Here is a 23,849-nt window from a genome sequence, read left to right as displayed (position 1 = left end):
CAGGACCTAAATTAGACAAAGTCTCTCGCTCCATGACCCTATTGCAGCATGTCAGCATCCAGGGACAGCAGAAGTAGGCCTGAGACCCAGTATGGCTCCCAGCCCACAGGTTAAAGCTGCACGACACAAAATTGTGCAAGTTGACGGCACAGCGTAGCAGAGATATCTAGTCAAAGGGTTGTAAATCAAAAGGGCAGTTAACAGTGTTGATATTTCTCTTGTTTGGATGTGGAAGTAGAAAATTGCGAATGTACTTAATAAATGAAATGTCTCATTTTCAAAAGGCCTGCAGATGTCATTGCTCAGTTGTGACACAGGAGGACGCCACACTCAAAGATTCAGTTGGTTTATTACCTATGGAGTTGGCCATTCATTGTGCAGCACACTTCCTTACTATCTCTACACAGTGATACTAACAGTGTGGGGAACACGATATTTGGTTCATACAATCTGAACGTGAAAACGCTGGTGATTTTGATTCTTTAAATGTAGATAATGAAGAATTTCCTCCTTCATATAGTAACATAAAAGCACATTTAAGCCACTCGTTTCCAAAATAACCGGAGCGTGAGGGAGCACTGAGGCTAATTTTGTCTGCCTCTGTGTGAAACCATGTGCCTCTGTAACCTGGATATCTCTGGCGTCTGGCACTATATCACTATGCCAGTAACGCTGAGCCCAAATAGCAACAAGATCAGTATTAAGGACTGGTATTATAATTATGGAAGTCCTGGCATACTGTGATGCATGCACTCATGGGAACATTTGAGCCAAATGAATAAGTACGGTGTACATAGTTATCTAAACTTCATTTGACAAATGAACAGAGCTGCTGTCTCCAGATTCTCACTGGTTTGCTGCCAAAAGGGCTTCTGATCAGCAGCGGAATAAAACTGTAATTTAATCAATTTGGAGATGTACTGTACTGTAGTTTTCTGCTTTAGCCCAAAAGGCATTTGTTTTATTTTATTTATCATATTTTAAATTCTTGGTGAAAAAATGTTTTTAATTTGGTTGTAGTAATAATCAATTCCCTATATTTCCCCCCTTTATTTGTTTTTTTCCCCCCCTAAATTGGCACCAAATTACATAGTTCTTTCCAGGAAAGGATTTTTAAAGGAATATATCAGAAATTACAGACCAATATATAAAAAAGTGTTACTTAATCCATACACTTTCAGCTACTCAGCAGCTAATTTAAACATGAAAAAAACTGAATAAACCAAAACTATGAAATACAAAATCTATATAAACTACATACAAGATTGACTTTTTTTTACTGTAATTTATTAATTTCTGATTAAAACCATGCACATATTGACATATTTAAAATAATGGCTGTCAAGTTAAGTTAAGTTGTAATTTGTAACCTTATTCACACATAAGTCCCCTTTACAAAGCTTCTGCAGGAGATTTCAATATGAAGAACACACTGTATTGAAAAAAAACAAAACCAGAAATAAAATTATTTATTGATATAAACACATAGATGTTTCATGTAGTTCTCCTATGAGGAACAGTAAATTGCTGTAGATGTCTTGGTGTACACCTCGTTAGACTGACAAAAATGTAGTTACCGTAGAGAGTATCGTTGGGGAAAGGGCTGATTGTGGACATGGATATGGACTTAATCTAATGAACGATAAAAGCAAAAAGCAACAATTGTTCATCATAACACAGGGTAACACTCGGCAAGACGTCACAGGCAACAACCCTTTGGCAGTGTGGTCACCAGCCATATATACATGTTCTTCCAGGAGTCCAGCACCTTCCTGTAAAAGAGAAAGGAAATAATTCAAACTCTAAAATCTTTATTCCTCATTGTTATTCCCGACAGTTTTTCTAAACGCTAAATGTGTCACGCACCTCCTGCTGCAAAGGCCTCATTCCTTCTGCTCCTAATTTGGGATTGCAACAGACGAACAAATCACAACAACAGGTGTTAAAAAGTGTTCAGTGCTGCAGTCGTAAAAACGTCAGCGAATCATAATCATTTAAAAGTAGAGCAGAATATAAGGCCTACCATAAAAGAAATCTGTACATTTTTCAATATACGTGTTAAAAATAAACTTCATCCAGCAATTATTTATCCAGTATTGTATAAAACTATGACATTACACAGATTAAAGCAACAACATGTTTAAACTGTGTTAGAGTAATAAAATGCCGTATCCCTGTCCTAAAGGAGGCTGCTGCTGCTGCTGAGTCGAGGAAATGTGATTAAGTTCTAAGCGAGTACCCGAGGAGCAGATCTAATTTATGGGTGCTACCTCTTGGACTCTTTCAGGGGCCGAGGCCACCTTTTCCAAGTTTAGTGCCCTCCATGTAAGGAAAGCAAGTCACAGAGAAGGCAGACGTCACCTCAGGACTCTTTTAAACCTATCCGATACGTCCAGTGTAATTATTGAGCTTTTACTGCATTCAATACCCAAAATTATCCATGCTGTGCAACTGAACTACAAGAAGCAAAATATTTATATAATTAGACTACATTATCATGTAGTTTTTTTTAAAGGTTAACAGGCACTTTGATTTGATCATGTCTGACCTGTGAGAATGTGAATGTTGACTTATTTCTTTTCTGCATCTGCAGCCGTCGCTGGATCTGTTCAACACAAAGACAAGTTATTAGCTTTCAGTGGGTACAAACTCAAATATTGCTTAAAATATATAGTTTAAAATGCATAAATTATATATTTCTTTTTTAAGATCTTGACTTACGCTTGACCTCCAACTTGCAGCTGACAGTTGCTTCTCCGTGATCGTTCTTGGCTTTGCAGGAGTACACACCTCCGTCAAAGTTACCAGGCTTACGGATCTCCAGGGAGCAGATACCCTGGACGCAGATCTGCCTGTACTTGGGGTCGTCTCCGATAATCATCTGGTTCTTCATCCATATAACCTTGGGCTGTGTAAAGAAAGAAAAAGAAAAACCAATTTAGAGGAATACAGTGTTTTATCTCACAAATAAACAAGCAGCAATGTTGTTTCTATTTTTGTTTGTGCCACATGGCAAGAAAACAACTCTTAACACACAGCACACGCCCAGTTTGGGAGTTTTAATGGCACTGACAGGGTTAGGACCTCCTGGGGCCTCACAGGGAATGTTACACATGTGACCCCGCTTTGCTGAACTGTCACCATGTGGCATCTCCTCCTCCCGTGCTTCAGATGTAAAGAATACCAATTCTAGCCTTCTGATCGAGACCATCTACTATTCGCTAGCATTCTGTTTGGCTACCTGGTGGGATTATGAGCCCATACAGAAGAGCGAGAGGCTCAGACAGCAGGCTAACAAGGGCAGGCAAAGATCATACACATACTCAGCTCAGAGCTCTCAGTACGTCCACTCACCACCTCAAAATGATTATTAAGCTGCTGACAAGCAGTTTTGAGCAGTGGCTCCACCGGTGTGACGACATAATCTAGCAAAAAATGTATGCACGCTTGCATACACATGTCCCAAAATAAACATTTTAGACTGCATATCCTCGAGGGACTCATTTGTTTCCATTCATTTCACCGTAACATGTATGAAAATCTACTTTCAGTGAGTTCTTTGAGATCATTTATGACAGCAAGCATTAGACTAATTTCATTTATATTTGTCAAAATAATTGCATTATTGTTGTGTCAGTAGAGAGCATGGTTGTTCTGCCTTGATGATGACACTCAGTGAGACCCAAAATTAGAGACATGGTAGCTGAAACACACTGAATTTATGAGCTTCTTTGTCTAGAAATTGAATTTGGAAGACAGACTGTGTTCTCAGACCAGAACCCCCATTTATAATGCACCAGCAGCGCAAGAACTAGCAACGATTGAAGCTCCTTGAATGTCGTTGTGAGTGACTTTTTTTTTAGCTCCTATTTCCGTAGGAGTAGGTACTCTCCCACAGGAGCCAATGCAGCACTGGCGACCGCCATTTTTAAAAAGCTGTTGGCCGTGTAAAGAACAGACAACACAAAACACAGACAAATGGACCGAGAGTGATTTACAGAATTTAACTTGTCCATGAGCACAAACCCTGTTCCTATTGGCAGTGCGAATGCAGGCAGAAAAAAAGACTTTGAAAGTATATTGTTTTCTCCCAGAGGGCAACTATTCTCAGGGAGTCCCCAGAAATGTTTGGTCCGAAAGGTCCCCACATCAAGTGTGGTGCAGATGTTTTGCTGAAGCGGTTAGTTTAGTGGGAAAAACGGGACAAGACACGGAACTGGTCAAATTTACAAGACATGTTACTGTACTTTTGGGGATCCCCTGACGGAGCACAGCAGCTTGGTGCTGTAGCCGACAGTGGTGGCTCTGTCATTCAGATTGGTGGTGAACTTGGGCGCCTCGCTGAAGTCGCGTTCGTGGTACTCGGGAGGCTTGTAGTCGATACCTGGAGGGTGGAAGAGAAACAGACTTGACCATGAAGCTCCAAGCTGCTCATCTCAGGTACTAACACAGTTCCTACAAATATGTTTCTTTTGTTGTTTCTTTTTCTTACTTTTTCCATGATGACCAATCTAAAGGTTGATTGCAGGATTGCAACTTATGCAATAGTATGTAGGATTGCACCTCTATCAAAAAATGGACCTAACGTATATGAATGAATGATTCTGTTACCATTAGCTAAATTTGAATCTGCAACCAAATAATCTAAGCTCAAAGGTCCACTTACAAGCTGACTGAGTTTTCAGCAGCACCTCAGAGTCTGCTGAAAGGGGACTTTTGATTGTAGGTTATTTAGTTGAACACACTGTTCCCGAGAATGAACCTCCACACCCAGATTTGAATGTGAAAGTGAAAGCCTACTAGCGGATTACAGCGATATTATTACAGCGTCAAGAGACCGTCAGTGAGGGAAGGGTCAATGAGACAAAAGCTTCAGTAGGAAACAGTAACAAAAGAATTCCTTTGTCTGTTTTCTCGCTGATCAAGGCTCAATAAAAGAACAAGTTACCTGTCTTCAAGATGCTGGCCTCCTGCTTTGCAACGGTAGCCTCCTCGCTAGTTCCACACTTATTCTCAGAAAACCCTCTGAACTTGTAGGTGTTGCCCATGATGAGGTCAGAGATGGTGGCGTTCAGTCTGTGGTAATGCTCCAACACAGTGAACCAGTCCTGTAGACACACAACAGGACGAGGTTTTGAGAATTCAGGATTTACTGTGAGTACTGTACCAGGGGGATCCTTCCATTAACAATCATCATGTGTTATTCATTATGACTTTGCAGACAGACGTGCTCAGATAATGAAAACTCACTCCAGTCTTTTTGTCGGCTTTCTGGATTGTGTAACCTGTGATTTCTGTGTTGCCGTTGTCTTTGGGTGGAGTCCATTCCAGAGCAACATTGAAGCCCCAGGTATCCACAATCTTCACACTGGCAGGAGGCCCCGGCAGCTCTGTGAACAACAGAACAACACGTGTTACACCAACAGTTTTTTAAATGACATCTAACGTAAATGTATTCTGTTGCTACAGCCATGGACAAGGGCAGACTGCAGCGTTTTGTTCGCTCTGCCGAGAGGATAATTGGCTGCAAGCTGCCATCCCTTCAGGACCTGTACGCCTCCGGGACCCAGAGGCGGGCAGGAGAGACTGTGGCCGACCCCGACCGGCTTGGAAAACAATTTGAATCACACCTATCTGGCAGGAGAGGTTGCAATCCATCAGGATCCAAAACGTCATCCAACAACATCTAAAGGCCCAATGGCACGGACTTCTATCCGTCACATTAATGCACATATTTTTGGACTATTATCTCTCTACATTGCGTGTTTTTTTGTTCTTGAATCCCACGAAACTTTGCACATCCCCTAGAACAGCTAAATGGGCCTCAGACCGCCATCTAGTATGCCGCAGAGGAAATGACAAATGGTTAGATTAAATCAAAATAAAAAACGTTTTGGTAAATTACAAAGCTAGTTATTTTATATCATAACGTGCTCAAGGATACACATAAATAAAATATAATTAAATTGAAATAGTTATAATAAAATTGCATTATTTTCATGACCAATTTCTTTGAATATCACAATCGTAGATATTCGGTAGAGACAAACGTGTTTTCACTTTTAGCTAGCTGACATTTCCTCAGAGACAGTGACACAAAATTTGAATTTGAATCCGTGATGTTGGGGACAACCCGGTGCCAGTGAAAGCTACAAAGCATGTGGTGAGGAAATATGACCCTCTGTACATTAAATTTGGATTCATGATGGCAGGCAGTGAAGAGCGAGGGCAAGCTGAACATGTATTTTGGTCGCTACAGCTGTGGCATAATACATATTTACAGACCAGTTTCTCATTTATTTGAAGTCTTTAGAAGTGGGCCTCTTTCTACAATTACATTGAACATATTTTTTAAACATAACATTTTTTAACTTGTTTTTTTATTGTTTCTACCTACGTGACAATAAACGGAATTCTGATTCTGATAAAACCAACTGTCCCCTTCATTCTAAACTGTATCTTGCACACGTCGCTTCCCACCTCCTAATGTAACCGTTTGCTCACCAACAATTTGCAGGGTGAGTGAAGCCTTGTCCTCGAAGTCATCCACCTTCACACACATCTCATACACTCCAGAGTCTTGTCTCTCGGCTGTGCGGATGAACAGGATGCTGTCTCTGTCGGAGCTGCGGATGTTCACCCTCTTTGTGTCCAGCGGCTCTCCGTCCTTTAGCCAGGTGACCACAGGTTTGGGTTTGCCCTGGTAAAAAAAAAAGAAAATCAGACAGTGAGGGGCTGCGTATTGTTATTAATTACGCATTTACAGAACACTACAGTCATCTTCTGCTTACTGAGAAGGGGATGGTCAGGTTGATCTTGGCTCCATTGTGAGCAACGTATCTCTGCCTGAGGTAACGTGGCAGGCGGACCTTGGGGCGATCTGGAGAGAAACACAACCAATGATTATTAAAGAGATCAGCGACAAGATGTCACCAGCCTTAGAGGGATTGCTAGGATCTGTTGAGAGATGTTTGGAGTGAAACAAAAGGATTTAATTTGCTTTTGTGACCCACAAATCTTGAAGAAGTCCATGAACCTGCTGGACTGATCTAAGTCCATCTGAGCCAGGGAATCTTCACTGGTGCCACAAGGGTGTGTCTGTGCTTTAACTGGTTGTAAAAGTAACCCTTATTCTAAGTCCTTTATCCCTTCACTTTATATCCGTCGACTCAGTGGGCACACCTTTCATTCTTTAAATGGCATGATGTGTTTAAGCAGCTACACAGATCATGGCACAAGTAGCATTTTGTGTAGATTATAATAAAACGTAAATAAAATGAGAAGCTGCACATAGGACAGGAATCTATGGAAGGCAGGATAGTAAGTATGTAAGCATGTGTGTATGTTCATGCGAATTCACACGCATGTTTGTATCTGTGTGCTGTTTTTTTGGACTTCAATTGTATTTTGCCTATTGCAAAAATAACATATATTTCATATATTTTTTAATGCCATAATAATTATTGCTTTACATAGTGTTAAGTCAATATTTACTCAAACTCATAATAAAACATAAAGCTATGTTTTAAACCATCATTTCTTTATTTTTTCCTTTCTTAGTTTATTGTAGTTTGTGCACGCTGACTCACACAATTGCCTTATTGGGACCAATTTAGTTGCAATAACACAGGAAATTGGAGAAGTAAGAGATGTATCTGCATGTGGGGAATTTAAATCATTTTTAATATAAAGAAGTATGAGAATATCAAAAGCGCAAAGTGCCCTGGTGGCTCATCAAAAGCTTCCTTCTATCACACAGACAGTTAGCAACTGTGACGTTTAAAATGATACTTCAGCCCCTGAAGTATCTCGCTGAGGCTCATTTGTAAAAGTGATTTGGTAAGAAGCACCAACTGCTGAGTCCAGCGCAGCAACATTTGTCAGGACTCTAAATAAAGAAAGCGTACTGTGGACTATTACCTCCCCTCGTGACGCAGGATTGGGATCTTCAGTCACTCTCACTCTTGTCAGAATGCATTCAAATCAAAGATATATTATGCAAGAAGGCAACTGATTTGTTAAAAAAAAAAAATGGAACATAAATCATCTGATGTGAGAAAACAAAAGGAAAAGGGAGGTAAATGTGCATCTATTTACTTGAACAAACATACCGCGTGTTAGAGTGTCTTATCACTTCGTTCAGAGAGGACGAGGCTTAATGAACATTCTCCCTGTAAAGTCTGTGGCATGTTTCAAAATAAACAGTGAATCTCTCGAAGTGTCATGAGATTTGGGTGTCACCTGAGAAGTTAGCTCCATATCCACCACCCCCCACCCACCCACTGGAATTTACCATCCGCACCCCTCTCCTCCTCCTCCCCACCTGCTTACGGTCAGATCACTTGTCACTATTGATCTTACAGAAAGCAGCCTGACAGCATGAATCCTGGCGGGGATCACAATGCAAACCCCTGCTCAGAAAAATCTGCATTAACAGCGGGGACATCCCAGCTATGCTTTCCAAAGCTTTGCGTTCATTTTGTCGGAAACCATTCATGAGTTGTTTCTATATGCGGCGGGGCGCCTGCAATGGCGAACACAACGGTGAACACGGGCCACTTGAAATACTGCCAGCCCGGCTGGGGTCAGGTTGCCGTCCCTCCCTGTTCGGCTCTCCATTTCGCATAACGATGATTCGTGAGTGAGCCGAAGCAACGCAGCTCCTCCTTTTAAAGCCCTCAGGGTCCAATCATCATTTTACCGCAAATCACTTCACATATACTGTCTATGATTAACGCTGTAAGGTGTAGGGCATCCGTAAAACCCATCTACTTAACAAGTGTGTAGTTGTAACCCTGTGGTGAGGTGGATCAGTGTGAGAGGGCCAGTTTTATGCCGTTAACTCCGCAGGTATGTGCCAACGGTACACGGACAGCTGGGAAAAAAAACATTGCTGAGCTGCTTCAGTTTGACTTCTGCATTTTACAACTCCTCTTTCCCGTAATAAATGGCTCTATAAATCTTAAGCCAGACCCTTGGTTAAATAGTTTGTCCCATATGCATTTAACTTTACAGATGGATTAAGCTTGCAATTTTAAATAAACATTTTCATTTCATTTTCATTTTCAGTCACGTGGAAGTCAAGATCCAGACACATATCTTATCTGAGTTTGAGAACCAAATTTAAAAGGATGAATCGAAAAAATGTCAGATTTTGTCACTTTTTTGAGATTATTGTGTCTCAATACACTTTGTTTTTACTATTTACAAATGCATGGTGTGTGTAGTATTCAGTAACTTACATTTTTGCTTAATTCTGTATCTAGAAGGTGATACATTTGTACACATATTTCTATCTTTTCCCACTATTAATGTCTCCCCTTGTTTTTGTCTGTGTACCATCACTGACCCATTCATGTAGCCTTTTCCCCGTTTCCCTTGGATTCCTGTTTATAGTAGATGCTCACACTCACACTGTATAAAGCATTCTAGTGTTTTCTTTTAAAGTATTATTGACATGATGCATCTGTTCTGCTTCATTTAGCTGCTGTGACGCTTCAGTTTCCACGCGTTTGTTTGATTGTGACAAAGTGGTAAACTAACCGAGTAAGTAGTTCTTATGCTGAAAATGCACACTCAGCTATTACTCAATATCTAGTGATGTTCTGAGACAGATCTTGCGCGCTTCTTACCAGCGACCTCCTTCACCAGGATGGCCTCGGAGAGGGTGACAGGCGGGCTGCGGCCGCCGACGTTCACGGCCACCACGCGGATCTTCAGACGGTCGCCGGTGGTCTGGTTCTTGATAACGTAGCGGGAGGACTTCTGCAGATCCTCGTTGACTGCTTTCCAGTCCTCGGCTGAATGGGATTATACAAATAAAATAAAAAATACATGAAGACAAACTGGTAACGATTTACAGAGCTATTGTTCATCTTGATATTATACAGAAGGATAAAGACTGTGATGATGAAGTTTGCTGACTGGGAAAAGTGAGACGAATAGTCTAATTCATGCAGAATGAATAAATTACAAACAGCTTATTGTGCAGCTTTGTAAAGGAAATAGTGAATATATTTGACACGCATTATTATTAGATATTAGGAATTGGTGTTCTGTGGTTAAACAGCTTGCCCTGTCTGCTAAATCAAGCCTACATTGAACTACTGCTGATATGAGCTTAGGGCAGTAAGTCTAAAAGCAGGACCTCCTGCAAGACCACAGCAGCTCCTGAAATGCCTCTTTCCTTGTAGGGAGAAGTTAGGAAGCTTGTGATATAACGGAGTGACACTTGGGGGACAGCTGCAACCGATACGGCTGACCCGCATTAATGTAAAACAGCTATTTCACATGTTCCTGGGGGTATTTAAAAAGCACTTATAGTGTAACAGCATATATTTAACAGTATAGATGTAATTATAGCTATTAGAGATGTAATGATACTTGCTGTAAAAAACTAAAACCAGCTGTTGAAAGAAAAGCTTTCGACATCATTTAAAAAGTCGGCTGACATTTTTGCCAGAGTATTAATAATCTGACCCCTTTCGTGCACATGCTGGTTTTCAGTGCACCTGGTTTAAAAAGCACAGCAGGACTTACTTCCATCCTTGCAGACTTCAATGGTGTATCCGTCCAGACCGGATGGTCCGACGACCTCTGGCTGGCTCCAAATAATAGTAACCGAAGTGTCATTCTTATCCTCGACAAACAGATCCACTGGGGCACTTGTGGGTTCTGCAGACGCCACAAAAAAAAAATCAATGATTAGATTGTTTCAATCAGAAAACAGTTGAGGGTCATAAGAGATGAGAGCAGTTCTTTTTTTACTAACATTTTACTGTAATAAAAAAACAAAAACAAAAAGAAGACGAAGTGATGCAAGTCGAGTCATGTCACTCTGAGATGGAGTTTCCTTTCTGAATAAACCTTTACCTTGTGGTGGAGGTGTGGGTGGTTTAGGCTCTTCTGGTGCAGGCGCTTCAGCAGCTTCAGCTGATGTTAAACAGGCATTGGCATTATTATTGGCAGCGCGTAATGAGCAGAGCGACGCCACAGCATCAAATTAAATCCAGCTATGTACCTCTCAGCACTACAATGCTAACATAAACGGCGTTAAATCATCTCAGATATTAAAGAGACAGGAACATGTTCGGCTTTACCATCAGCAGGTGCTTCAGAGTCAGCAGCGGGAGCGCCTTCTTCTGCAGCTGGAGCGGCGGCAGCAGCTATTATTGGACGTTAGATATTAATAATTAATGCATTAAGCAGGTGGGACATGTTCTAACAGATAACGTGTGTGTGTGTTGAGAGTGCAGAGTGTGATCAAAGTGTCATGAAGAAGTCAGTTAGCGTCGTTAGCTTTAACATGAGCGGTTAAAGAATCAGATTGAAGAAGGTATCTGTTGTGGCTCATGTGACTTTCTTTACCATCAGCGGGGGCCTCAGCGGCAGCAGCTGGCGTTTCCTCTGTAGCGGGAGCGGCAGCTGGCATTAGAGGTTAGAGGATATCAGCATTAGATATTAGTGAAGTTAGCTTTTACTGTAGGAGGACGGTTCAAGATGTGATTAAACTGATACAGAAGGTTGTCACTCCACTCTTTTCTTTACCATCAGCGGGGGCCTCAGCGGCAGCAGCTGGCATTTCCTCTGTAGCGGAAGCAGCAGCTGGCATTAAAGGTTAGAGGATATCAGCATTAGACATTAGTGAAGTTAGCTTTTATTGTAGGAGGAGGACAGTTCAAGATGTGATTAAACTGATACAGAAGGTTGTCACTCCACTCTTTTCTTTACCATCGGCGGGGGCCTCAGCGGCAGCAGCTGGCATTTCCTCGGTTGCGGGAGCGGCAGCTGGCATTAAAGGTTAGAAGATAGCATTAGATATTAGTGAAGTTATATTTCACTGTGGGAAGTGGACGGTTTCAAGGTTTAATGATAGGTATGTAAGAAATGAGTTGGTACTCTGATCGTCTGTTTTACCATCAGCAGGGGCCTCAACAGCTGCTGGCGTTTCCTCTGCAGCGGGTGCAGCAGCTGGTATTAGAGGATATTAGTATTAGATATTAGTGAAGTTATCTTTTACTGTAGGAGGTTCAAGATTAGTTGCATATATATGTTAATACTCTGATCGTCTGTTTTACCATCAGCAGGGGCCTCAACAGCTGCTGGCGTTTCCTCTGCAGCGGGTGCAGCAGCTGGTATTAGAGGATATTAGTATTAGATATTAATGAAGTTATCTTTTACTGTAGGAGGTTCAAGATTAATTGCATATATATGTTAATACTCTGATCGTCTGTTTTACCATCAGCAGGGGCCTCGACGGCTGCTGGCGTTTCCTCTGCAGCGGGTGCAGCAGCTGGTATTAGAGGTTAGAGGATATTAGCATTAGATATTAGTTAAGTTATCTTAAACTGTAAGAGGTTAAAAATGTATTGCATATATATGTTAATACACTGTCTGTTTTATTATCAGCAGGGGCCACAGCGGTTGCTGGAGTTACCTCTGCAGCGGGCGCAGCAGCTGACATTAGAGGTTAAAAGATATTAGCATTTAATGTTAACAAAGTTATCGTTTACTGTAGGAGGTTCAAGATTCAATACGTATACATGTTAATACACTGTTAGTCCGTTTTACCATCAGCAGGGGCCTCCGCAGCGGCATCAACAGGTGGTTCTTCTGTAGCAGGCGCAGCAGCTGATATTAGAGGTTAGAAGGTTGACACATAACATTTTGAAAACATGAAATTTTTTTCAAAATGGTATGAAAGAGGTTAAATCTATTAAAATAAAAAATAAAATAGGAAAAGTAAAAAATGCGCAGTAGGTGACAACTGAGACTCCTCTCAGAGTATCATACCATCGGCTGCTGGCTGTTCTGCAGCAACTGGAGCAGTAGCTTCATCAGTGGGATCAGCTGATGTAGATATTAGATGTTAAATGTTAGCATAGTAAATACACTTCTTAATAAAACAGGTGTTGTTTATATGCGTTATACATCAGTCGTGTAAAGTGAGCACATCAAACCAGTGCCACCACCTTGACCGTGTTTTTCACAACTCATTTAAATATTTAGGTTTGTTAACGTTTTGCGTCAAGATGGAGCTTTCACTGAGGTATAACGGCGCATACCAGCAACAACTTTACAAGTTATCATCACGCAGTTTTGCAAAAGAAAGGTAAAGCGCGTTTGAAGCGCAGAAAAAGGTGCACGAGTATGATTTCCAGTAGCTTGGAAGAAAGAGGTCGTCAGAAGCTGGCGGTTTAAGCAGTAACCATGCGTTTTCCGTTTTGTGTCGATGGCTACAACACCTCCACGCTCAGCGCGCGCGCGTAAAAGTTGCCGTGTGCTTACCATGAATAGGTCCGACATCTACGGCTTTAATTAAAAGGTTAAACAACTGATCCAAGTTTCATACGCTGAGAAGTAAAATGAAGGTGTGCTGAATAATCGGTGACTCGTGGCTTTACCGTTTGCGGGTGGAGGGGTGGGTGGTTTGGGCTCCTCAGCTGGCGGGGCAGCAAGGGCCTCTCCCTCGGCAGGGGCTGCCTCAGCAGGTGCAGCTTCGCCCTCGGCGGGGGCTGGGGCGGCCTCGGCAGGAGCGGCCTCGGCGGGTGCGGGCTCAGGAGCCGCCGGCTCAGGAGCCGGCTCCTCCTTCTTGGCTGGTTCTTTCTTAGCCGCCTTCTTCATTGGGGCAGGCTTGGACGGCATGTCGGCGGTTGCAGCTAATTCCCAACTCTGTGAAGCCCTTAAAACTGGATCCAATGCCGTCATTAGAGCGGAGGAGGCATGTTTATATAGGGCCAAGCAGGTTCAAGCACCGCCCCCTTATGAATTACATGTAATAGATACCGAGCACCATGTCTGACTCAGACCCCGATGTCTGTTTGTCTCACTCATCAACGCTCGCTGTGCATCATTAACTGTTCCAAAACGATTGCCTAATTAAATTAAATTACATATATATATATATATATATATATATATATATATATATATATATATATATATATATATATATATATATATAAACTGTGACTTATTAAGCTTAATTGCGCTACTTGGTGGTATTTCGGATCATGATTTATGTGGTATACCGTTGTGTGTGTAGATATATATATATATATATATTTATATATATATATATAAACACATATATATTATATATATGCGAACAAATATACATATATCATTAAAATATGTAATATTTATACAGCAATAACTTATTATTATGTATTTATGATTACTTGAAGAAAATGGTGAATGCAAAACAAAAATGTTTCTTACTAACAGTGTATTAACAGTTTGTATTATCACTGTCAGACTGACACGCAAGATGCAACAGAATAAATATAACATGTATTTTATTGATTCCAACAACCAGTGATAGGTGGATGAAAGCCTTCAGAAACATGCCTTATCCACGTATTGGACCCAACTCTGAAGAAATATCCCTTTTCTCTCAAGGATGATTTCTTTGTTTCCTCTCCTCAATGATTGTTGCCGCATCCAGAATGCTGACCTATTTACAATCTTTACAATGATGTCCTGTACAAAATAGAGAAATTAAGTTTACAAAGGATTCTTTAGAAAAAAGAGAAAAGAAATATCAAATATTTTGAGTATTAAAAAGGAAAACATTATCTGGAATGATTTTCCTAAACAATACATTATTGTTAACACTTGTTTTTTTCTCATCACACAGCAAGTTTACATGCATTTACAACACATAGAAACCTTAACATTTGCACGTCAGTGACATTAGATACCGCATACCATTTTTTTTTTTTAAATCTTAGTTTAGTCCACAACAAGCTTTGCTAAAATATGACTATTCAGCAACCTGTATTGGCCTAAAGAGATCAGATTCATCTCTGTATCTGCTTTGATTCCACATGGAATTAAACAGTGAAGTGCTGATTCTTGCCTACTAGTTCAGGCTCATAATTCGATTTTGACACTTTTTAACTGTTTATCGTCACCAATTACAAGTTCAGTTATGATACTTTTTTAGGACAAAACACATGCAAAAGCTTCCAAACTGCTTAATTTCTTTAACTACATCAATAAACCCTGTTCTCAACACAACGCCGATCAAATCCTCCTCTCTTTAAGGCTCAGTATACCACCTGCTAAAACAAGCTCCCATTTTTGTCTATGTGGTGCAATTTGGTCCAAATTAAGAACTCAAAGACGGACCAGATAAAAACACACTGCATTTGCTCGTGAGGATCAGGCATTTGCCGAGTGCCAACACCAGTAGAAGTTGCTGCATAGTCCTGATACACTAGTAAGCAAACACAAATCACAGCTACTACAGAGCAACAGGCACAACAACCAGTGAATGAGATGAGAAGCTCGAGCTGATGGCTTTAGTTAACCTGCAGAAACAGACCAGGGTTGGTAGTCCAATACCTGGAAATATTTACAATAACTGACATTATTCTCAATTGGCATGTGACCAGTGTGAGAGTCACTGACCATTTTGGCATCTTTTTGCTCTTCGATGTCTTTAAATCTTTCTTTTTTTTTCTTTTCTTTTTTAGTAAACGGGTGACCAATCAGAACTGCGGATTAGCTTGAAGTTTTGTTATCAGCCTTATGCAATAACAGTGCAATAATGAAGCAATAAGCAGATACAATTTAAAATGTTAAACTTTCTTATCGAGCTGTCATAGAAAGTGGTCTGACATTCATTTACAGGAGTTATGTACATGTGAAGTGTAGTCTGAGCACCTAAACAATGACACAGTTTGGGATGGACAGGTGAATTATTTCGACAACACTTGCACAACCACTTTGTATGCCATTTGCTCCATTAGGGCTTCTTTACAAAAATCTACACAAAAAGTGTTTACATATTTAGCTTTTTAATCTTTCTTGGAAAAAAAAAAAATGACCCTTCTCCACAATCACTTTGTCCCTGCCTTGTACCCAAAGTGTTCTCAAATATGAATACCGCACGGTGTTAACATGGGGGTACACCACAAATGTCTCACATGACTACACGGTCTCTACGTAATGACTTCAACACTTCTTTGACAACACGTTCTAAAAAATATCAGAAATTATCATCCAGATCTATTTCACATTACTTTAGATTTTGACAGTTCTACTGCGTGACACAAAACTCTTTGCTAACCTACACTGAAAGTCTACGTGATCTTTATTCAACACTAGAATAGTTTGGGACATTGTTAAAGAGCACCAGAAGTACCTAAATGATGATGATAAGCATGACAATGGGATTTGTTTTGTTTTATTATTCTGTTCTTGAAGTGTTGCAAATGAAAATGGGCATAGGTAGATTTAAAGTCACTCTACTCAGACTTTAAGTGTTTTGCAGTGGAGCTTTGTGATAAGGCTTCCTTTAAAAGCACCAACTAGATGATTTGTACTGTTGAATGGTTGTTTTTCATAAGTGTTTTCTATACATTCATCGTTGAACTTAAACCACTAACATGACAGTCAATATGCATGATTAAAGTACAGTATTTGGTTCAGTATATTAGATATTTGCACCAACTAATATAGATAAAATAACTGTGATGTAGCCTGATTGCATGTACATAATATATACAGTAGCTACTCTGAATCTGGGGGGAAAGATCTGAAACAAATGTACACTTTCCTAGATAAATGTTATAGAAAAAAAAATCTGAATAGGATTCAAATAGCATTTGCTCAATCTGTTTAATCAGAGGGTGTTTGTTATGTTATATTATCCCTGTGTAATAAGTATCTAATACCTGATATAGACGGCAACATTGGTGGCACATAAAGCAGTTCATGAAACTACATTTAAGTATTTGGAAAATATGGAACTGTGCAGCAACAAAGTGATGAACTCACATCACTAATAAATAGGTTTTGTTTTATGCAAAAGAGTATGACAGCAAGTTAAAATGAATTGACTTATAAGCCATAAAAATGATAAAGACGTATGTGAAAACATATACTGATAATTGATCATATCATATTTTATAATTTGATATTGTAAAAAAAAAAAAAAAAAAAAAAAAAGATGAATTAAAATAAATAATGTAGAGAGCTGAAGAAATAACTGACTCCTGATCGTCACAACTGGGGTGATATTGATGAAAGCACCAGTATTCTCTACTGAAGTTGAGATGACATTTACGTCTTTGTTCTTAAGGCATTTTATTTGTTTCACCTGCTCAGGTTGTAAAGTTCAGGATTGCATATGTATAAGATTTGGCCTTGAAAGACTTATACAGTAGATATGTACGAAAGAACTTTGCAATAAATAGTAGCATCTGTCATGCTGTCATACTCTTTTCCAAAATGAGTCACCATAATTGAGAACAGCTCCCGTTGACAAGAACCCCATGTCCCATGATGCACGTGTGCTGTTGCAGAAATCACCTGAAGTCTAAAGCGCTGAGACAATTCTTAGTGATCTTTTAGCACCGATCTAAGACTACTGTAATTGCTAACGTGGTGGTAAAGTTATCGGAACTAAAGTGAATGTCATCCAGTCAAATATACAGTAAAGTAATAGAATATAGTCTTTTGAAAATACTGTATTTTGAAAATACTGCATGTATGTTGTAATAACCTAGTTATACTATTAACCTACTACGGGAATGATGGTTTGAATCACCCTATATGCATCTCTTAGGGATTATTTGTTCCTGACTGAAAACTGCATCATCACAGTGGACAAAAAACATAAGATTTGAAGTGCTAATTGTAAAGTGTAAGCTTTGTGTTCAAAGTTTGGGCAGACTAGGGTCTTCTTTGTCTGGGGACTCAATGTAATTGGCAGCCTCTTGAAGTTTCAAAAGCATTGCCATCTATAACAAAAAAGAGAGAGTCGAGAAATCAGCAATACTAAAAGATCCGTTTCAGTTTTAAGTATTTCACGAAGTGTTGATTCTCAGAAAAGATCACAAAGTGCTGTCTTACCAGTGGATCAGATTCCATGGAGCTGGGTGGAGTCTCCTTGTGAGGCCTCTCCTCACAGGGCTGACCAGGGCTGCTGGAGCCGATGCTGGGGGGAGGTAAGTGGAACAGCTTTGCCTGGTCCTGCTGGGCAAGAGGCCAAGGCAAGGTGCCCCGCACCCACTCCACTGGGTCCTCCCACACCGCCTTCTGGCCGTGGACCTGAAGTGTCACAACATGCCAGAACGGTAAAATTAGAGCACAATATTTCCTGTGAAAGGAGAAGCCACCGGCACTTCTTGAGGAAGAACCTCATGCTAGCTGGACATCATGAGCTGGATTTTGTTGGCTGTAGTTTCTCACCTTGATCCCGTCCTTGGCCCCCTCTTGCAGGTATGGAATGATAGAGTGGTTCCAAAGATCAATGAACCACGATCGAAACTCCTCCACCGTGACAGGACAGGACAGGAAAAAGCAGGGGCCTGAGGAGACACGGGAAGGGAAAGAAGAACACAGAGGACACACAATTTGACGTCATTCACACAAATAAAGTTCTCAATATTCCCTACAAAATAAAAAAACAGCCTTCTTCAGCCCTGAAGTCATGCCCTGTCCTCATTCGAGTGTGCCTCATACCAATGAGGAAGTCCGACGTGCTGTGCTTCTCCAAGAAGGCGTGCAGATGATACCACAGTTTGGGCACCCAGTCTAACACCCTGATCAGGTCCTCATTGGTCAAGCTTCTCTCATCCTCCGACTCCATCAGCTTCCTGTGCAAGTAGCGCACCAGGAAGCCGTTGGCTGGCTCCACATTGTTGGAGAAGGTCACCATCCTAAGATGATGAAAGGCACATACAAAAAGTCATATCGAAATACATCAGTGGGCTATTTCTTCATCTACATCAGCTTTGTCATTATCCATTTTTATCAATATCAACATTAGATCCTTGAGTTTACAGTTTAAGTTGGACGCATAGGGATGGACTGGATGGTACTTCCTACATTTCTTTCTCAGAAAACCCAATTAAACCACCAAAATCAGAAATAATAATTCATAAGGTTTTATTTTGGTCTTGTTCCATTTCACGTGGCTATATCCTCTTCCCTCATCAATGTGACAGCATCAGTAAACCAACCTGTCATAATCAGTTTGATATGACAAAATGTTACTTTAAAAGGTCCAATCATATATTAGTGTTTTTGTTTTTTAAAGGGTAAAATAGAGAATTTTCTATAGACAGATGTTTGTGTTTGTTGTCAAACTTCAGACTAAAAGCAGCTAAAGATATGTTGTATAAACATTTTTTTCAGGTATTAGTTTTTCTTTATTACTCGCTGAGTCTCAATAAAAACAAACTAAACTCTGTCTACCATTATTGGTACTCACAGTGTTGAGTGAAATCGAACATTATTAAATCATGCTGCATATCAGATCACATATAAACACATTAACTCACAGTTTACTATTGACCTGCTTTAAGATGTCTTTTTATTGTATTGACTTGTTTACTCCACAGAGAAATTCAAATCTAACTTTAATGTAATCAGGACACATTCAGCCAGAACATTCAAGACAATCCTGCAGAAGAAGAAAATACTTCCACGACCATTCCTTTAACCAACCTGAAGCTGAGATGGAGGCCGTGGTTCGCAATCATCTTCACTGGCTGATTGCTTGTTCCAATAATGTAAGGACTGAGCAACAAGAACAATATTACAGTTAAGGTCACATTAAATATCACATAAATACTCTTGTAGCTAGTTTCAGTCTGTGTAGGTGGAGCTTACCATTTGTGGTATTTGCAGGTGAGAGCACCATTGACCAGTTCGCTGATGGACGCAGGCCCATGAATATCATCCAGAATAATGACTAGCGGTATTTCTGATGTGCTGGTTTCCCGATCGATTTGATTGGCCAGGTTGGAAAGATAAAGCTGCAGATCCTGAGGACAAAAAGGTGAACGAGAGAGGGACAGTAATGACAGGAAGCTGACAAACATGACCCCCGCTGTTGTACAGAATCATACGAGTCGTCACTCTCTGTCACCTTGCATGACTGGCGGTGCATGTTGAAAGTGACCACGATGCCGTCGGTGACTTCGCGGGTGCTGCGGTCCACCAGGTACTCAGCCAGCCGGGATGCGAGGTAGCTCTTACCCGTCCCGCTCGGTCCGGACAGGATGAGACGGCGATGTTTGAGCAGCAGACTGATGTAGTGTTGCATCATGGGTTTGGGAATGAGGGTTTCGAATACGAGGCTATCCACACATTTCTCCTTCAAACCTGAATATAGTGAAGAAAAGGGACAACAGACTGTGTTGATTGGTGATAAACCTAAGCGTGATACTTGATATTTGACTTGATTGGTAAATGATGTTGTGCAAACAGCTTTAAATCACCTCGCATGTCCTTGAGAAGCAACATGGAGTTCAAGCATTATGCTCTGAAAATAACTTTGCAAGTGTAAGGAGTCTGTGCACCCCCCCACCAGCCTGGAGGAGTCTAATGCTTCTCTTTAGCATCTAAGGGGCCCATGTGTCTGAGGCTGGTCAACCAGCTGGGCCTGGCTGCACTGAGATCATGTTACCCACAGACCTGTCTGGGCTGCTGTTGCTCTACTTCACTCCCTGCATTCCAGCATGCAAAAGGTCTATCAAGGACTAGCAGACTATTAAACCAACAACCTCTCCACGCCTCAATGACCCCAGCTCTGGTTTAGAATCACTGATGGACTCCGCATATGTGCAACTCCCAAACAAAAACAGTGCTGTTATGAAAATATAATGTTTACAAGTCACACAAACCTGTACCAGTGATGACAATGTTAAGCTTGTATGAATAATTTGATAAAATAAAACAAGATATTTGGCTATTTACAAAGAACCAAAACATAATGTTATTGAACTGAGGAGTTCATCAGCTGCCAGCTGGGGTCATTTAAGCTTATGTTTTGGTCAATGATGAGGACAGGTCACAGTTAAACGTAACTGAATACACATTGGCCGTAAAGAAGACTAAGTAATCAAAATAAGCAACACTGATCCAAACAGCAATCAAGACAGACAGGTCCAAATTTAGTCCGATAAACAAACAGGCATGAGGCTTTGCATCCAGCTGAGACTTGGATTAGGCAGTTAAACTCCTCAGATAAATACTTCACAACAGCTAATGATCTGATTGACACAAGAAACCTGATTACGTATCCCTCAATGTATCGTATGCTGTGGACCCAGCTTTCAATTAAAAGATTTGTGGTTTGCCAATTGAAAAGATGGATATTTGAAAATGGAAGCTGGACTGACTCCAACAGGCTCTACTGCAGAAAAACAACTTTAGAGTGCTTGCTTAAGGATGTTTATTTCATCAACCCAAATTCTGATTGACTGGAGGTAAAAAAAAAAAAAAGAAGGAAGCTAGCCAAGTTCCAGGTTGACAGATCTCTATTGACATTGTTTTATATTTCTTTTATCGGGTCAGTCTTCACCTTTTCATTTATTTTACCTTTCCATTTAGTTGCTGGTATGCAGACAGCAGCAACATTATTGGCACTCAGCAGAGAAATCTATCTGAACTGTTGAATAAACAGTTGTTAATGAAGGCAGAAGCCATTATATCTGACAGCGCCCCCCCACAACATTTTACTTTTGTATTGATATGCATTTCTTTGTATTATGTGTGGTTATATATGCGTGTTTCTTTTTTTTTTTAAATCTTTTATCTTGTGTGTCTTGCTCTGTGTTGTGTTTGCTACAGCAACAGAACCAACTGTCCATCAGGTACAAATAATCTATCTCCAATCTTAAACCACGCCACATTTCTCCACAGACCTTTCAGGGCCACTGTGATGCTACTGGGGCCCCGGGACATGCAGCGAGAGGGCTGTGTCTCTGGAGATTCTCCTCCCAGCACTCTCTTGATGTGGCCCATACTGTAACTGTAGATGGAGTCTGTAGACAGGCCCAGACTAGAAGTGGGGTCCACCTTGGCTATGTACACCTGGAATTAAAAGAATAGAAAAAGAGAAGTAATTATATCCGTCTGAGTAGGATTTAGTGTGATTTGACAGAGCCCCTAGTGATGTTTAGGAGCCAATTAACTCTCAACACCTGGACAAAGAGGTGAGACCTGGACAATCTAAATTAAAATACCTCTTTCACTAAGTTTCTGCTTTTTCATTATTCAACATGATTCCATACGGTGTTTCGGTGTCTTAGTTTCCACCAGTGTGCAGTCATGGAACTCTTTGAAGTAACAGTGTGCTAAATTTAATGTGACAGCTGAAACGTGCTCGATGCAAACTGTACATTCAGTTCTCGGACACGTCGCAGTGGTCAAAGTTATCAGAAGAAGGGGACTTACCTTGAAAGCCTGGCTGACTGCTGAGTCCAGCATGGGCCAGTCCATCCTACCATTCACCCTGACAGTGCCGACGAAGAAATCCTGCTGTTTGACATCCTGTGAATGCAAAGTGCAGAAAACCGGTGATACAGAGATTTGAAATCATGTTTATTTGGTCTGAAGGAGGAAAGATGACAAACGTCAAACATGCTTACATCTTTGAAGACGTGTAAATCTGCGACACATATCACCACCCGAACACGGTGCTCATCCCTCTGAGAGGAAAGACTGAGAGAATCTGCAAAGAAGACGTCTGCTGAGGAGTAAAGACAAAAACAGAAAAAGAAATGTAGTATCCGTGACACAAAAATATAATATTACAAAGAATGTCAAAACTAGGACATTGTTTAACAGTTTGTATTGGTAAATGCATGAGCAGATTAGAAAACTGTGAGGTCTAACACACAAACAGTACAGAGCAAAGATATTAAATGGGTATCTGACATAACAAACACAAACAGGGGATAATATTTAAATAACATGATTTGACATTTCATTGTCGTACGTTAACTGAAAGTGAAGATTAATAATAGTTATTGGAAAAATAGTGAAAAAACACTATAATATGTTGGGTTTTTTTGCTTGTAGATGGTGCACATGTACAGTACAAAAATGAGATGATTTACAGGCAAGGAGGTGTCTCTGCTTTAGTCAAATGTAAAGTACAAACTATAAATGCCTACATTATACACATAAAGTATAATACAATTATTAAGTCAGTGTGTTTCTAGAAAAGCACTCCGATAACTTCAGTCATACGTATTTGCTATTCATGCTGCGGGTTCAAGACTACACAAGACAGTTCATTCATTTTGAATCACTAGTGTGTAAGTAACATTTAATCTAAGAGCTATGCCTACATGTCTTCCACACTGGTGACACCATTGTGACACATTGTCAACATGTCAGAGACTGAACTGTACCTGAGGCGCTCCCCTCACTCGGCCCTCTGCTGTAGCTCTTGGGCATTTGCATGGCTACGGACTGTCGAGGTGATGAGCTTCCCAGAGCAGTGAGACCTGAGGACTGGGAGACAGAGCTAGAAGGTCCAGGAGATGGACAGGGGGACAGACCACCTGTCTTCAGATGGTCGTTCTCAGCCTTCAGGTTTTCCACTGTTGACTACAGACAAAATCCCAGAAGTAGGGAAAAGTCATTTTCATAAATTTTGTAAACATCACAAGACCATTTTTTAAACAATAAAAGATGTATAAAAGTTTGACTTGATAACAGCAGCACATACCTACACTCAACACGAACTTGTCCTCAACTTTAATATTTGCACATATTTTGTGTGCGGAGGTTTAAAAGTTTGAATCCTAATTGCTTTTACCAACTCCACAGTGAACTGCAGGAACTGCAGGACTTTATAGAGAGGACATGTTTTGGAAGTAAAAAAATCAAATATCAAAAGAACAAATCACACATACCTGCATGTTGGTCATGGCGTCCTGCAGCTGCTCCAGCTGATGGGCAGAGCTCAGAGCCTCCAGACGGACATCTGTCAGTTTGCGCTCCTTCTCCCACAGCTCTGTGCGCAGTTCTGTTACAACGTTATCATCGCCCACCTCATCTCCTTCACAGAGTCTGGAGATATTCAGTTTAAATAAGAC

At 40.6% G+C, this 23,849-nt stretch overlaps 2 protein-coding genes across 2 annotated transcripts in view; both read right to left on the bottom strand.

The window, feature by feature from the left end:
- Window positions 1–1,450: 1,450 nt before the first annotated feature.
- Window positions 1,451–13,675, bottom strand: mybphb (myosin binding protein Hb). The gene is made up of 12 exons (XM_068711756.1): window positions 13,404–13,675; window positions 10,540–10,674; window positions 9,633–9,800; window positions 6,792–6,880; window positions 6,505–6,700; window positions 5,251–5,390; window positions 4,949–5,108; window positions 4,248–4,384; window positions 2,722–2,908; window positions 2,549–2,605; window positions 1,867–1,898; window positions 1,451–1,772 (listed from the first exon to the last, which is right to left on the bottom strand). Exons 1-10 carry the CDS (start codon window positions 13,642–13,644, stop codon window positions 2,571–2,573), a joined length of 1,488 nt encoding a protein of 495 aa, XP_068567857.1. The 5' UTR covers window positions 13,645–13,675; the 3' UTR covers window positions 1,451–1,772; window positions 1,867–1,898; window positions 2,549–2,570.
- A 605-nt stretch (window positions 13,676–14,280) lies between these two features.
- The window catches only part of LOC137873985 (neuron navigator 1-like), a 68,889-nt gene continuing 59,320 nt past the window's right edge, over window positions 14,281–23,849 (bottom strand). The window contains exons 21-32 of the mRNA XM_068712526.1: window positions 23,667–23,823; window positions 23,160–23,358; window positions 22,392–22,492; window positions 22,198–22,293; window positions 21,666–21,834; window positions 19,886–20,121; window positions 19,627–19,781; window positions 19,462–19,533; window positions 18,475–18,671; window positions 18,202–18,320; window positions 17,863–18,060; window positions 14,281–17,750 (exon numbers count right to left, since the gene is read on the bottom strand). Coding sequence (XP_068568627.1) covers window positions 17,667–17,750; window positions 17,863–18,060; window positions 18,202–18,320; window positions 18,475–18,671; window positions 19,462–19,533; window positions 19,627–19,781; window positions 19,886–20,121; window positions 21,666–21,834; window positions 22,198–22,293; window positions 22,392–22,492; window positions 23,160–23,358; window positions 23,667–23,823 — 1,783 coding nt within the window. The 3' untranslated portion in view covers window positions 14,281–17,666. The remainder of the gene's footprint in view (window positions 17,751–17,862; window positions 18,061–18,201; window positions 18,321–18,474; window positions 18,672–19,461; window positions 19,534–19,626; window positions 19,782–19,885; window positions 20,122–21,665; window positions 21,835–22,197; window positions 22,294–22,391; window positions 22,493–23,159; window positions 23,359–23,666; window positions 23,824–23,849) is intronic.

This window comes from Cebidichthys violaceus, unplaced genomic scaffold (genome assembly GCF_023349555.1).
Source record: "Cebidichthys violaceus isolate CVI_PGR_0920_01 unplaced genomic scaffold, fCebVio1.0.p SCAF_17, whole genome shotgun sequence".
NCBI classification, from domain to species: domain Eukaryota; kingdom Metazoa; phylum Chordata; class Actinopteri; order Perciformes; family Stichaeidae; genus Cebidichthys; species Cebidichthys violaceus.
Note: the sequence above shows the minus strand (reverse complement) of the source record. Positions and strands in the feature narration are given on the sequence as shown.

Bases quoted from the DNA above. Each gene is read 5' to 3' on its own strand.
- mybphb (XM_068711756.1), bottom strand. From the start codon at position 13,644: ATGCCGTCCAAGCCTGCCCCAATGAAGAAGGCGGCTAAGAAAGAACCA. The intron at 5,109-5,250 runs GTGAGTTTTCAT...GTGTGTCTACAG, and splicing joins AAGCCGACAAAAAGACTGGA to GACTGGTTCACTGTGTTGGA. The intron at 2,606-2,721 runs GTAAGTCAAGAT...TGTGTTGAACAG, and splicing joins CTGCAAGTTGGAGGTCAAGC to ATCCAGCGACGGCTGCAGAT.